This window comes from Salmo trutta, chromosome 24, assembly GCF_901001165.1.
Source record: "Salmo trutta chromosome 24, fSalTru1.1, whole genome shotgun sequence".
Taxonomy (NCBI): domain Eukaryota; kingdom Metazoa; phylum Chordata; class Actinopteri; order Salmoniformes; family Salmonidae; genus Salmo; species Salmo trutta.
The window spans coordinates 2,202,450-2,215,839 of NC_042980.1; the positions used below are offsets into that span (position 1 = coordinate 2,202,450).

At 42.7% G+C, this 13,390-nt stretch overlaps 1 protein-coding gene across 19 annotated transcripts in view; it reads right to left on the reverse strand.

Annotated features, from left to right (window-relative positions):
• Positions 1 to 13,390, reverse strand: part of LOC115160590 (E3 ubiquitin-protein ligase MYCBP2) — a 342,793-nt gene that overhangs the window by 67,030 nt on the left and 262,373 nt on the right. For 16 of the 19 annotated variants that reach the window (XM_029710772.1, XM_029710779.1, XM_029710778.1 and 13 more), the window contains 3 exons: positions 12,102 to 12,227; positions 1,674 to 1,868; positions 347 to 457 (listed from right to left, as the gene is read on the reverse strand). In XM_029710772.1, the coding sequence (XP_029566632.1) occupies positions 347 to 457; positions 1,674 to 1,868; positions 12,102 to 12,227 (432 nt within the window). The remainder of the gene's footprint in view (positions 1 to 346; positions 458 to 1,673; positions 1,869 to 12,101; positions 12,228 to 13,390) is intronic. The other 3 variants (XM_029710773.1, XM_029710771.1, XM_029710777.1) reach the window with 3 other exon arrangements.

Sequence of the window (13,390 nt, forward strand, 5' to 3'; positions counted from 1 at the left end):
CAGTTGTTGAATCTTATGTTCATACAAATATTTACACACGTTAGGTTTGCTGAAAATAAACGCAGTTGACAATGAGAGGACATTTCTTTTTTTGCTGAGTTTATAATTGGTCTTTAGAATGGATCCTGTCTCGGGACATTAGTCCCACCCCTAACCTCTATGTGAATAAGCATCTCCCCTATTCCTTCTGATAATTGTAACTAGAGTTCAGTTTAGAACAAATTACCTATTTACCTGTGTTTTACTCTTGATAATCCTATTTATCCTGTTGTTCAGCATTAACTGACTCCGTAACGGATTCCCACATTTCAGTCTGAAGGAGGCATGCATTTTGTATGTTACCCACCCTTTTGCCTGAGAGCAAGAGATGAGAGTGCAGAACCATGCCCAGCCGCGGACGCACTGCTTTTGTGCACACGCTCGTGAGAAGAAGCAAGGCTGCGTGATGAAGAACCATCTACAGCGGAAAACAGTGGTAGGTAAGCAAAACACAGGGAATGAATGCAGGGACACCCTCACAGAGAAAAGAAGCGTAGCGTGTACAGGTAAGTAGAGAGAACAGGTAAGGAAACACACCATACAGAGAAAGAGAAGGAGGGAGAGAGGAGTGAGAGAAAGAAGGAGAGAGGTGGAGTGATGGAGGATGGCCATTGAGAGTTTAAAGAATATGGAGAGTCAGACCAACAGACATATGGAGAGCAGACAGCTATACGAGAACAGAGGGTAGTAAGAGATGCATGAACTAGGGCTGGAAAACATGAGTTTGAGCCAGGGGCTGAGAAAATGGAGTGAACGGAAACTAATTGATAAATGTTATACTTTATTGAAACCTAATAGTTGGGAGCATATCCACTGACCTGACCATGAGATTGTCTCTGATTTACGCACCACAGGTGCTGTGAGTTAAGCTTAGTCATATTGACACATTCTCAAGGCATTTAGTGTGTGCCCAGGAGCTTTATAGAGATTCAGAAATGTAAAGAATGAAAGCATGTAGTAAACTAATGCAGTAATAAGTACACTAAATGATGCTTCCTAAATTCATATGATGAATTACACTAAGGTAGTCTACATTTGCAATGGGAGCACTAAGCAGGAATGGGAACTGCAGAGCTGGTGTTTAAAAGTAGAATCAGTGATACGAGTTTACCAAGAGGAGCAGGGTGACTTCTGACACAAACAAAGACCGTGCGAAGGCAGAGGCTGCACTCGTCAACATTTGTCGTCATGCATCTATTAAATTGCAGGAGATAGAAGCAAACCTATGTACAAATGCGTGCACAAATGCAAGTATCTGTATGGGTGATGTCAAATGCAGCCTTTTGCCTCACTCTCTTGACAATATCTCTGGGCAGACTGCTGCTCGTGATCACGTCATATCACTGAGTCTCTGTTTAAATCAGGGATGAAGATGGAGAAAGAACAATATATAAACAAAAAGCAGGCAGCTACATTACTAGGCAAGGTATTGTAAGCAGCAGTCAGAACATAACAGCAATGTTAGGGTGTCATCGGTCCACCCTGCCCCCCCAAAAAACAGAAATAAGCAAAACAAATACGCAAGTAAAAAAATCACAAACAAAAGAATGATAAGCTAAGGAGGAATTAAGATGGGACCAGGGAGCACCTGGGCAAGCAAGCGTCGACACTGTCATACAGACGGACCGACTTACTCGGAAGCTGTGGCTGCGGCTGAGACACTTGGGACCTGGGGCATTGTCCAAACACAAATGGGCTGTGGACAAGGGAGGAGGAGGGAGGTTGGGCGGCTTGCTCAAATACGGAGGAAGAGGAGGGAGGAGCGGCTGGAGGGAGGAAGGGCCCAGACTGAATGGCACTATTCAGTATGGCAGTCAACCTTTGGTCACCTGCAAATAACGGAAGAGAAGGGGAAGGGGGGACTACAGCTTAGCTTACACTATGGTCTTAGGATTCCAAAAGGTGGGGTATAAATCAATCAATGAATCCATTAAACAGTAACCATTAAAATGTCCATTGATTTATCAATCATCTCCCACACAGGTAATGCCGGAGAGGTGTAAGGGGGTGGGGGTGTGTAGGGGGGTGAGGTGGGAGTTTCTGGATAGGAGGGGAAAAGGGGATAAACTAAAGTGACATGGGGTAATGGGTGATGTCACAGGGTGGGGTTTTGGGACAGTAATGGCGATTGGCTGGGCCGGGGTTGTGTCACTTGGGACAAAGTGTGGAACCCAAATAGGGAAAATAACACTGTTTGTACTATATGTACTGTAGTATCTAAGGTAGAGTGCATCTGCTTTCTACCCAACAACATAGAAAACTCCTCTACTTCAGTCATTTCCATATGGAATAAGAAAATTAGCTCAATTTCCCTGAAAGATTTTAGGAGAAATGTACAAGTTCAGTGACTCAGTTTTGACTAATTACAGGGTATTATCAAGTATACATAGGTCCATAGAGAGAGATCTTTTGCTAAACTTAAATGGTACCAAATAAATGGTAAGCAAGTTTTGAAAGTCCCCTTTATTGAGACCTATTCTACTGATTCATTTACCTTAAATTTACCAGCTAAGAAAAAAACCTGAGAAAAAGTTGGAGGCATTTTGGAGAGGAAAGTAGTCCAATGAGCCAGTAGGAAGCTGTGGGGGTTGATTCCGATTTGGCAGGACACCCCTTCACTTTGGGGGGGAACTTGTGAACACTGGTGTTGGGAAGATATTCCAGGTCCCACCTGACCTGGCAGAAGCACACTAACTGGCCCATGCACACAGACTGAGACACATTATGACTGAACATAGCAGTGATGTTAGGTATGACATACACACACCATGAAACCCAATGAGACATGCAGAACAAAAAAATGGACAGAGTTAGTGTTTATTGACAGCCCCTGTGGCCTTGGAGGGTCAACTTGATCCAGTATGGGGAAATGCTTTTGAGTGCACCACTAACTGATAGAATCTGTTTCCACTAGTATTGCTACATTACCCAAAAACGCAAGCCAGAAGATTTAGGACTCATCCTGACCAGCTAACAAATTTTAAGGGGTTGTACAAAATGATACCACCCTAGATATTGTGCTGTCTTTGCATACTGCATCCTTATTGGCATATGCTAATGAGGGCCTGTGGAAATTTAGGGGTTCATGAGGAAAGCATCTCTCACGTGGCTTGTAAATGTGAAGCAACGTCAAGCTAGCAATAAACGTCAAGCTAGCCTTCATAAAGATACACCGTTATTAGTTATTTTACTCACGTATATACAAGTCTAATTACGCGACACTGTGTGGGAAGTGGACAAGAACGAGTGTATTTACCAACAGAGTTCAGCTCACCGGGTTCAAAAGTTTTGGGAATAAAATCGAGGAGGCTAATGAGCAGCCACCAGTAGCAGTGGATGAAGGAAGAGGCCAGCCACTCGTGCAAGGTGCAGCGGGAGGGGTACAGATACTTGCAAATGAAGGCCTAAGTGCTACATTTAGCATACAGCCGCCGGAGCCGTTAGATTTTTCTAAACCGCAAGAATGGACCAAATGGATTAGGAGGTTCGAGCACTTTTGTCAGGCGAGTAATCTTCACACATCTACCGAGGAGAACCAGGTAAACACTCATGTACTGTATGAGCGATGAAGCAGATTACGTTTTGGAGGCGTCTAAACCTAAACAAACTCAAGCAACAACAAAGTAAGAGATGGATTTCAAGCAGTCTTTATTGTGAAAAAGAAAATGATCAATGAGAAAACCCGCTTTAACTTGCGGAGAGAGGATAAAATGAAAGTGGATTATTTTGTCACAGCCTTATATGCCCTAGCAGAGCATTGGAACTCTGGACTTTTGCATGATAAGCAAATTAGAGACAGGCTATCTGTTGGATTAGCAGACATGCATCTGTCAGAACAGATGCAGCTAGATAAAGATCTCTCACAAACTGAAGTGAAAAAGCAGCAGTCACCTGCAAGGTGACATAGTAACAACAAAAGAGGCATGCTCAGTGGATAGAGTTATGCAAAAAGGCAGTCAGTATTAGTGGAAACAGATATTCCAGCTTGAGAAAGCTAGCCATGGTAATGCTAATGACAAATAGCAGCCAAAGTGTCGAAACCGTGGCAAAAGCCCTGCACAGTGTGCAGCTAGTGAAGTAGTGTGTGACCCTGTAAACAAGGTTCAAAAGGAGGATGATAGCATTTTCCTAGGAACAACAACAGCAGGAGGCGACCCATGGATGATTCAAGTGATGGACAGAAATGTGAAATTCAAAATAGACACTGGTGCCGACGTGACTGTTATCCCAGACAATATGTTCAATCACATTTTTGCAGGAACCAGCAAGCCAGCTCTGCTAAAAAAATCAACAAAACCTCTGCTAAGATAAGGAAGAGCATCACAAGTGTAGTTCTACAAAAGGGAGAAAAGGTGACACTGGAGGACGTGTAGGTCATCAGAGATCTACACACAGCTTTACTAGGTTGACCAGCTATCACACAAAGCTTGAGCTAGTTGATCGACTTGACAGCACTGATTTACAGACACTGAAAGAAAGCTATCCAAAGCTGGTTTTGGCACAGTACAACAACTATATACCATCAAGCTGAAATCCTGCACAGAGCCCTACTCACTCCATGATGGATTCCTATGACATTGCTGCCAAAAGTCTAGAAAGAGCTAGAGAGCAGGCAAGGGTTCAAGATTGTCACCAGAGTGGAGGAGCCCACGGACTGGTGCGCCGGCATGGTGGTTGTCCCAAGAAGAACAGAGACGTGCGGACATGCATCGATTTCACTTGTCTCAACAAGTCAGTGTTTAGAGAAAAATATACTACCCACTGCCGAACAGACCCTTGGCTCACTAGCCGGGGCGAAGGTCTTCAGAAAGCTTGATGCGAACATGTGCTTCTTTCAGATCCCGCTAGCGGAGGAGTCAGTTATGCTAACAACCTTCATCACACCTTCCGGACGTTACAACTTCAACCGCCTGCTTTTCGGCATCGCTTCAGCGACTTAACACTTCCAGGACAGAATGGTGACAGTCACTGAAGGGCTGGAAAGTGTGGTCTGTCACATGGATAATGTGTTAATCTGGGGCCAAACACAGGAGGCGCATGATGCAAGACTTCATGCCACATTTCAGAAGATGGAAAAAGTTGGCTTAACTCTGAACATGGACAAATGTGACCTGTCAAAGCAGGAAGTGAAGTTCCTGAGCCACATTATCTCGGACAAAGGAGTACAGCCCGACCGAAAAAGACAGAGGCTGTCAAAGAGATGGCAGCCACATCCAACGTCAGCGAGCTGCAGAGTTTCCGAGGTATGGTGAACCAGCTGGCAAAGTTCATCCCTCAGCTGAAAAGGACAAACCTCTCAGAGACCTACTCTCAAAGAAAAACAACTGGTACCGAGGGGCCAACTAAGCCAGAGCCTTCAAAGAGCTGAAGGAGGAGCTGACATCCACACCCGTGTTAGCCCTGTACGACCCAAACAAAGAGATGTCTAAGCCGATATGTCTTCCTATGGATTAGGAGTGCTGCTGTAGAAGAATAGCAAGGAATGGAGACCTGCTTTCTACGCTTCCCAGTCTCTCTTAAGGACCAAGCAGAGATGCACTTTAGTAGAAAAAGAAGCTCTGGGGCTGACATGGGCATGTGGAAGATTCAGACATTCTCATTGGTCAACACTTTCAGCTGGAAATTGATCACAAGCCTCTCCTGAGCCTTATGGGGAACCAACCCTTGTGCACCAGTCAAAAAAAGTGCTGCAGAAAAGGAGCTCATGGAGAGCACAAATATCTATGTGGACGCCATCATGGAACAGCTTCCAGTGAGTGTTTCCTACATGCAAAATCTGAGAGAACAACTCAAAGCAGACAGTGTGTGCTCAAAAGTCATGACAACATGTCAGGAAGGATGCTAAGGACCACTGAAACTATACTGGGCAGAACGTGCTTTTCTCACAGTGCACAACGGTCTCCTGTTGAAAGGAACGAGACTTGTCATTCCATCAGCCTTACGAAATGATGTCCTCACCAAGCTGCACGAGGGTCATCAAGGTGTGGTCAAGTGCAGAGAAAGGCACAACAGGCTGTGTGGTTGCTTAGCCTCAGCCAGCAACTGAACAAACTTGTGCTTAATTGCAGGACATGCATCAAAGAGCGCACAAACCACACAGAACCACTCATACCATCACAACTTCCAGAGAGACCCTGATAAAGACTGGGAGCGGGCTTGTCCACTCTGAAAAGCGCCAACTACCAGCTACTAGTGGACTACTTCTTAAGGTACAGTGCCTTGCAAAAGTATTCATCCACCTTGGCATTTTTCCTATTTTGTTGCATTACAATCTGTAATTTAAAATGATTTTTATTTGGATTTCATGTGATGGACACACAAAATAGTCCAAATTGGTGAAGTGAAAAAAATTACTTGTTTACAAAAATTCAAAAAAGAATTCAATGGAAAAGTGGTGCGTGCATATGTATTCACCCCCTTTACTACGAAGCCCCTAAATAAGATCTGGTGCAACCAATTATCTTCAGAAGTCACATAATTAGTTAAATAAAGTCCACCTGTGTGCAATCCAAGTGTCACATGGTCTCAGTATGTGTGTGTACACACACACACACACACACACACACACACACACACACACACACGTCTGTTCTGAAAGGCCCCAGAGTCTGCAACACCACTAAGCAAGGGGCATTACCAAGCAAGCTGCACCATGAAGGCCAAGGAGCTCTCCAAACAGGTCAGGGACAAAGTTGTGGATTAGTACAGATCAGAGTTGGGTTATAAAAAAATGTACAAAACTTTGAACAGCCCACAGAGCACAATTAAATTCATTATTAAAAAATTGAAAGAATATGACACCACAACAAACCTGCCAAGAGAGGGCTGCCCACCAAAACTCACAGACCAGGTAAGGAGGGCATTAATCAGAGAAGCAACAAAGAGACCAAGGATAACCCTGAAGGAGCTGCAAAGCTCCACAGCGGAGATTGGAGTATTTGTCCATAGGACCACTTTAAGCCGTACACTCCACAGAGCTGGGCTTTACAGAAGAGTGGCCAGAAAAAACCCATTGCTTAAAGAAAAAAATAAGCAAACATGTTTGGTGTTCACCAAAAGGCATGTGGGAGACTCCACAAACATATGGAAATGAGGTACTCTGGTCAGATAAGACTAAAATGTAGCTTTTTGGCCATCAAGGAAAACGCTATGTCTGGCGCAAACCCAACATCTCTCTAAGTTGGTCAACTCCACTCCATAATGGCTTCAGCCTGGCACAACTGCTGATGGGACGACAGCTTCATACTACAGTGACGTCACTCGCCAAACACAACAGCGGTCAGCTCAAAGGAAAAGGAGAGTGGTTCAGCAAAGCTTCAACAAGTGTCACAGAGTCAGCAAGACTGGAAAACAGGTGTGAGTGACTGACTCAAAAGTAACAGGAACAGTGCTGAGGGAACATGCAGCACCACAATGCAACATGTAAGCTCCCCACGTATCTGTCCGCAGGAACAGACATCACCTCATCCCTATAGATGGACCTGAAAACAACAACGCTACACAGGAGAAGATTCAAGAGTCTTCACCACTCCGACAAGCCAGATGTACCTGCTACACTCAGAACAAGGTGTGGGCAAGCAATAGATAAACCTCAAAGACTGGACCAATAAGTCAAGGCAAACAAGACTGAGCTCTAAGTAAAAAAAATAAAATAAAAGACAACAGTTGTCAAGTTGTTACAGTTCTAACTTACCTGTGGGGTAGATTTGTGTTACAAATAATTAGAGATGCATTTTGGGTTAAAGTTCACAGAAAATATGTTCATGACTACGTTCAAATGTTCAAGAAGTACTAGTCAGGAACAGACCTACCAACATAGAGGCAGAATAAACACTTGAGGTCTGTTGAGACAAAGGCAGTCTACACTTTGTATTCCGAAAAGGGGAGATGGTGTTGTTTGCATATTGCGTCATGATTGGCCATATGCTAATGAGGGCCTGTGCGAATTTAGGGATTCATAAGGCTTGTAATGTGAAGCAACGTCAAGCTAGAAATACATTAGCCTTCAGTTATAGTTACTTTACTCACGCATAGAGAAGTCTGATTACACGACAGTTATGTCAAAAATAAGTTACACTTCTAAAAAGTGAACAGTACCTTTAAGATTTTGCTAATGCTACTATCCTGTCTCCACTATCCCCAAAACTACAAAAGTAGAGAGAAATTCTGAAGCCAACACTCTTAGTTAACATCCACATGCCACCCCTGATTTGGGAATCTAAAAGCAAGACCAAAGCTGTGTTTTAATACTCATACTAACGGCACTATCCGTACGATTTGTGACGTGAATTGAGTATATAGTATGCTTACTGGTCATAGCATGGATATAGGAAGTATGCCAAAAGTTCCCGGATGTCGTACTAAATTCGCCAAAATACAAAGTATGCATGCAATAGACACTTTTACGTGCTTTTAGGGCCCATAATGCAATGGGCATGGCTTCACAACATTTTCAGATTTGAAGAAAATGGCGGAAAATATGCAGCTGAAGTCCGACGAAAGCGGATAAATTCATTGCTTTAACTAATTAAGAAAAAGTGTAAGAAGTTAAGTTGCACGTTATGTTGTCTGACAATTTGTTAGCTAGGTTATCCTTACGAACCGCATAGTGTTACATCAGTGGGTACCGATATGTTTGCTAGCTACCTAATGTTAGTTGGCTACTAATACATCAAACTTGCCAGGCAGTATTATTAAGTATCTGCAATCTAACTAACTACCCAACATGTACGGACTTCATTATTCACTAAGTGGATTAGTCGTTGTGCGTTTCAAATGGACATTGTTCATTCTGGCTATCTACCCCGATTTCAGAGCACTTTCGCGCAGAACTGATGAATTTACGAATGCTCAACACCCGTTGAATATGGCCAGTGTCAGTAAACATTGGCAACAAAACATTTAAAAATACAGTTACAACACTCTAGATAACATGAAAACAGCATAACCAGCTTTGCTAAGGTGAGTAAAATGGTCAGAGTGAGGTGTTCTCTGTCTTATTTGTGTCTGGAAGTAGCTAGCAAATGTTAGCCAGTTAGCTTGGGCGCTCGACTGCCGTTGAACGCTCGGATCAACCCTACTCCTCGGTCAGTGTCCAATGTGCACTCTGAAAGCTCCAAATTTATCAACGGACAATCTGACAACACTCTGGATTTATGAACGTCCAGAGCGCACTCTGGCACTCCAGATTGCGTTTATGAACACAACAGAAATCATAAAATGTTTAGCATTTCTTATGCTAACAAGCTAGCAAGAGGTTGCATAGCAACAGCATCAACTTCCAGTAGAGAGGCGAAACTATAGTACGCTCAACTGAAACGATACCATTCGTTTACAGTACAATACAATTAACTAATAGTATGTAGTATATACTTATTAAGTACAGTTGTAGTCGGAGTTTACATACACCTTAGCCAAATACATTTAAACTCAGTATTTCACAATTCCTGACATTTATTCCTAGTAAAAATTCCCTGTCTTAGGTTAGTTAGGATCACCACTTTATTTTAAGAATCTGAAATGTCAGAGTAATAGTAGAGTGAAATGATTTAATTCAGCTTTTATTTCTTTCATCACATTCCCAGTGGGTCAGAAGTTTACATATACTCAATTAGTATTTGGTAGCATTGCCTTTAAATTGTTTAACTTGGGTCAAACGTTTCGAGTAGCCTTCCACAAGCTTCCCATAATAAGTTGGGTGAACTTGGGCTCATTCCTCCTGACAGAGCTGGTGTAACTGAGTCAAGTTTGTAGACCTTGCTCGCACACGCTTTTTCAGTTCTGCCCACTAATTTTCTATTGGATTGAGGTCAGGGCTTTGTGATGGCCACACCAATACCTTGACTTTGTTGTCCTTCAGCCAAAACTTTGGAAGTATGCTTGGGGTCATTGTCCATTTGGAAGACCCATGTGTCCAAGCTTTAACTTCCTGACTGATGTCTTGAGATGTTGCTTCAATATATCCACATCATTTTTAATCCTCATGATGTTATCTATTTTGTGAAGTGCACCAGTCCCTCCTGCAGCAAAGCACCAAGACAACACGATGCTGCCACCCCCGTTCTTCACGGTTGGGATGGTGTTCTTCGGCTTGCAAGCTTCGCCCTTTTTCCTCCAAACATAAAGATGGACATTATGGCCAAACAGTTATATTTTTGTGTCATCAGACCAGAAGACATTTCTCCAAAAAGTCTCCATGTGAGGTTGCAAAGGGTAGTCTGGCTTTTTATGGCAGTTTTGGAGCAGTGGCTTCTTCCTTGCTGAGCGGCCTTTCAGGTTATATCGATATAAGACTCGTTTTACTGTGGATATAGTTACTTTTGTACCTGTTTCCTCCAGCATCTTCACAAGGTCCTTTGCTGTTGTTCGGGGATTGATTTGCACTTTTTCGCATCAGAGTACATTCATCTCTAGGAGACATAACGCGTCTCCTTCCTGAGCAGTATGACGGCTGTGTGGTCCCATGGTGTTTATACTTGCGTACTATTGTTTGTACAGATGAACGTGGTACCTTCAGGTGTTTGGAAATTGCTCCCAAGGATGAACCAGAATTGTGGAGTTCTACAATTGTTTTTCTGAGGTCTTGGCTGATTTCTTTTGATTTTCCCATGATGTCAAGCAAAGAGGCACTGAGTTTGAAGGTAGGCCTTGAAATACATCCACAGGTACACCTCCAATTGACGCAAATGATGTCAATCAGCCGATCAGAAGCTTCTAAAGCCATGACATAATTTTCTTGGAATTTTCCAAGCTGTTTAAAGGCACAGTCAACTTAGTGTATGTAAACTTCTGACCCACTGGAATTGTGATACAGTGAATTATAAGTGAAATAATCTGTCTGTAAACAATTGTTGGAAAAGTTACTTGTGTCATGCACAAAGTAGATATCCTAACGACTTGCCAAAACTAGTTTGTTAACAAGACATTTGTGGAGTGGTTGAAAAATGAGTTAATGACTCCAACCTAAATGTATGTAAACTTCTGACTTCAACTGTATGTAGTATACAGTATGTTAGTATGGGTATTTGATCACAGCTCAAGAGAACCCAGGAAGCCCACAGGACATTGTGAGATAAGAAGCAGGAAGTAAACAGGACAGGACAGAATGACAGTGAGAGAAGAATTGATGAAGAGCAACTGTATGTGGAGAGTGGAGACTTGTGCATCTCTTCAGCAGTTCCCTAGTCAGTCAATCATACGTGTTGTACCCAAAGTGAAAATGTATCATGGTCGTTAAAATAAGGCACTGAATAAATGATTTTGACAAGTGGATTAATTGATGAATACTTTTTCTAAATGTAACCTTTATTTAACTAGGCAAGTCAGTTTCTTATTTACAATGCCTACTCTGGCCAAACCCTAACCCGGACGACGCTGGGCCAATTGTGCGCCGCCCTATGGGACTCCCAATTACGGCCGGTTGTGATATAGCCTGGAATCGAACCAGGGTCTGTAGTGACGCCACTAGCACTGAGATGCTGCGCCACTCGGGAGCCTGCAAGGTTTGTCAGGAAAAGGAAACTACTCCAATGTGAAATTAAATAAATATTTTTGACATCCTCACTTGAGATATGACTGCATAACTACAACTAGCACAATAAATCTGAGTGTCTCCAATAATCTGATTTGCACCGGCAACGTCATGAGTATATCAAGTCAGAATATTACTAGTCAGACAACTTATCATATTAGGAGTTATAAGGAGAGTTGCAAAGTAAGGCTAGTAATCTTTTTTAAAATGAATTGACAGTTGCTAGGGACCTATGTGTGAGGCAGCCTGGTAGCTACATCTGGGTTTTGTTCATTTGGGCGCACAACAGACCATGTCTTAAAACACTTTGCAACGGACATCAAAAACTAGCATTTCCTACTGGAATAGATACACTACTTGCCCATTTCACTTGAACCATTTTCTTAAGTTTTGTGCCTCATAGCCACGACCCAGGTTCTGGGCTTTCCGAAAGCAGAAGCAGCTGTAGCTACCAAGCCACAGGTGCATGTATAACTGTGTAGGCATCCCTCTACCGCCCAACCACCAAGCCACGTGCCCCGGCATGCCTCACCTTTGTTGTTTGAGATACCGTAGTCAAAGCCCTGTGCCCCATTGGCTGCAGTAGCCCTGTTGAAGGCCTGGACAGAGAAGGGGCTAGGTGGTGGGGTCTGGGCCCCGTGCTCCAGAAGGGTTTGTTCTGTTGGGAGAGGAGACAGAGCTGGACCACGTTAGCTCCACCAACAACAGCAACCAAAACATCCATTCATATCCATGTTATATTAGTTTAAGTTACTGTCCAGTGAAAATCTCACTTTTAAAATTTGATATATTCTGTTAACTCATACTCAAATAATGCTGTAGACTCTTCACATACTCGTATTTGCAGCCAAAGCAAAAATGTAATGAACAAATAAACTTATATTAAACAGACAGTTTTTAAAAAAGCTCGCCATTTCCTCATATAACATGACGTCATGTTTTTGGCAGAGGTCGTCTCATTGGCGAAGCTGGCTAATCAGCTGTTTACCATACCATTCTGTTGTTGGGGTACGCAGAACACCATTCAAAACACAGAAAAGCTTTTTAACATACTTAACTTCTTTGGGATAGGGGGCGGTATTTTGACGTCCGGATGAAAAGCGCGTCCAAAATAAACTGCCTGCTACTCAGGCCCATAAGCTAGGATATGCATATAATTGGTAGATTTGGATAGAAAACACTAAAGTTTCTAAAACTGTTTAAATAATGTCTGAGTATAACAGAACTGAAATGCCAGGCGAAACCCTGAGGACAAACCATCAACAAAAAAATTAAAAAATCAGCATACCACTGATTTCAATGGCTGCCACTTTTATAATAGGGCGAAATCGTCCCCGATTGCAGTTCCTAGGGCTTCCACTTTAGAAAGAGTTTCAGGCTGGTTTATGGAGAAATGAGGGAGAAGCAGTTTTTCTAAGTGGCTCCCATTTTGGCTGTAGTGTTTCCAAGCGCATGGCCGAGAGAGTGCGTTCTTTTTGTTTGTCTCTGGTAAAGACAATAACAATTGTCCGTCTTAAATTGTATTGTTTATTTGCGTATTACGGTACCTAAGGTTTGATTATAAATGTTTAATGATTTGTTTGGATAAGTTTATTGGTAACGTTTGGGATTCATTTTGTATGCATTTTGAAGGAGGGAAACCGAGTGTATTATTGACTGAAGCGCGCCAGCTAAACGGAGTTTTTATGGATATAAAGAAGGACTTTATCGAACAAAAGGACCATTTGTAATGTAACTGGGACCTTTTGGAGTGCCAACAGAAGAAGATCTTCAAAGGTAAGGCATAAATGATATCTTTATTTCTGACTTTCGTGTCGCAAC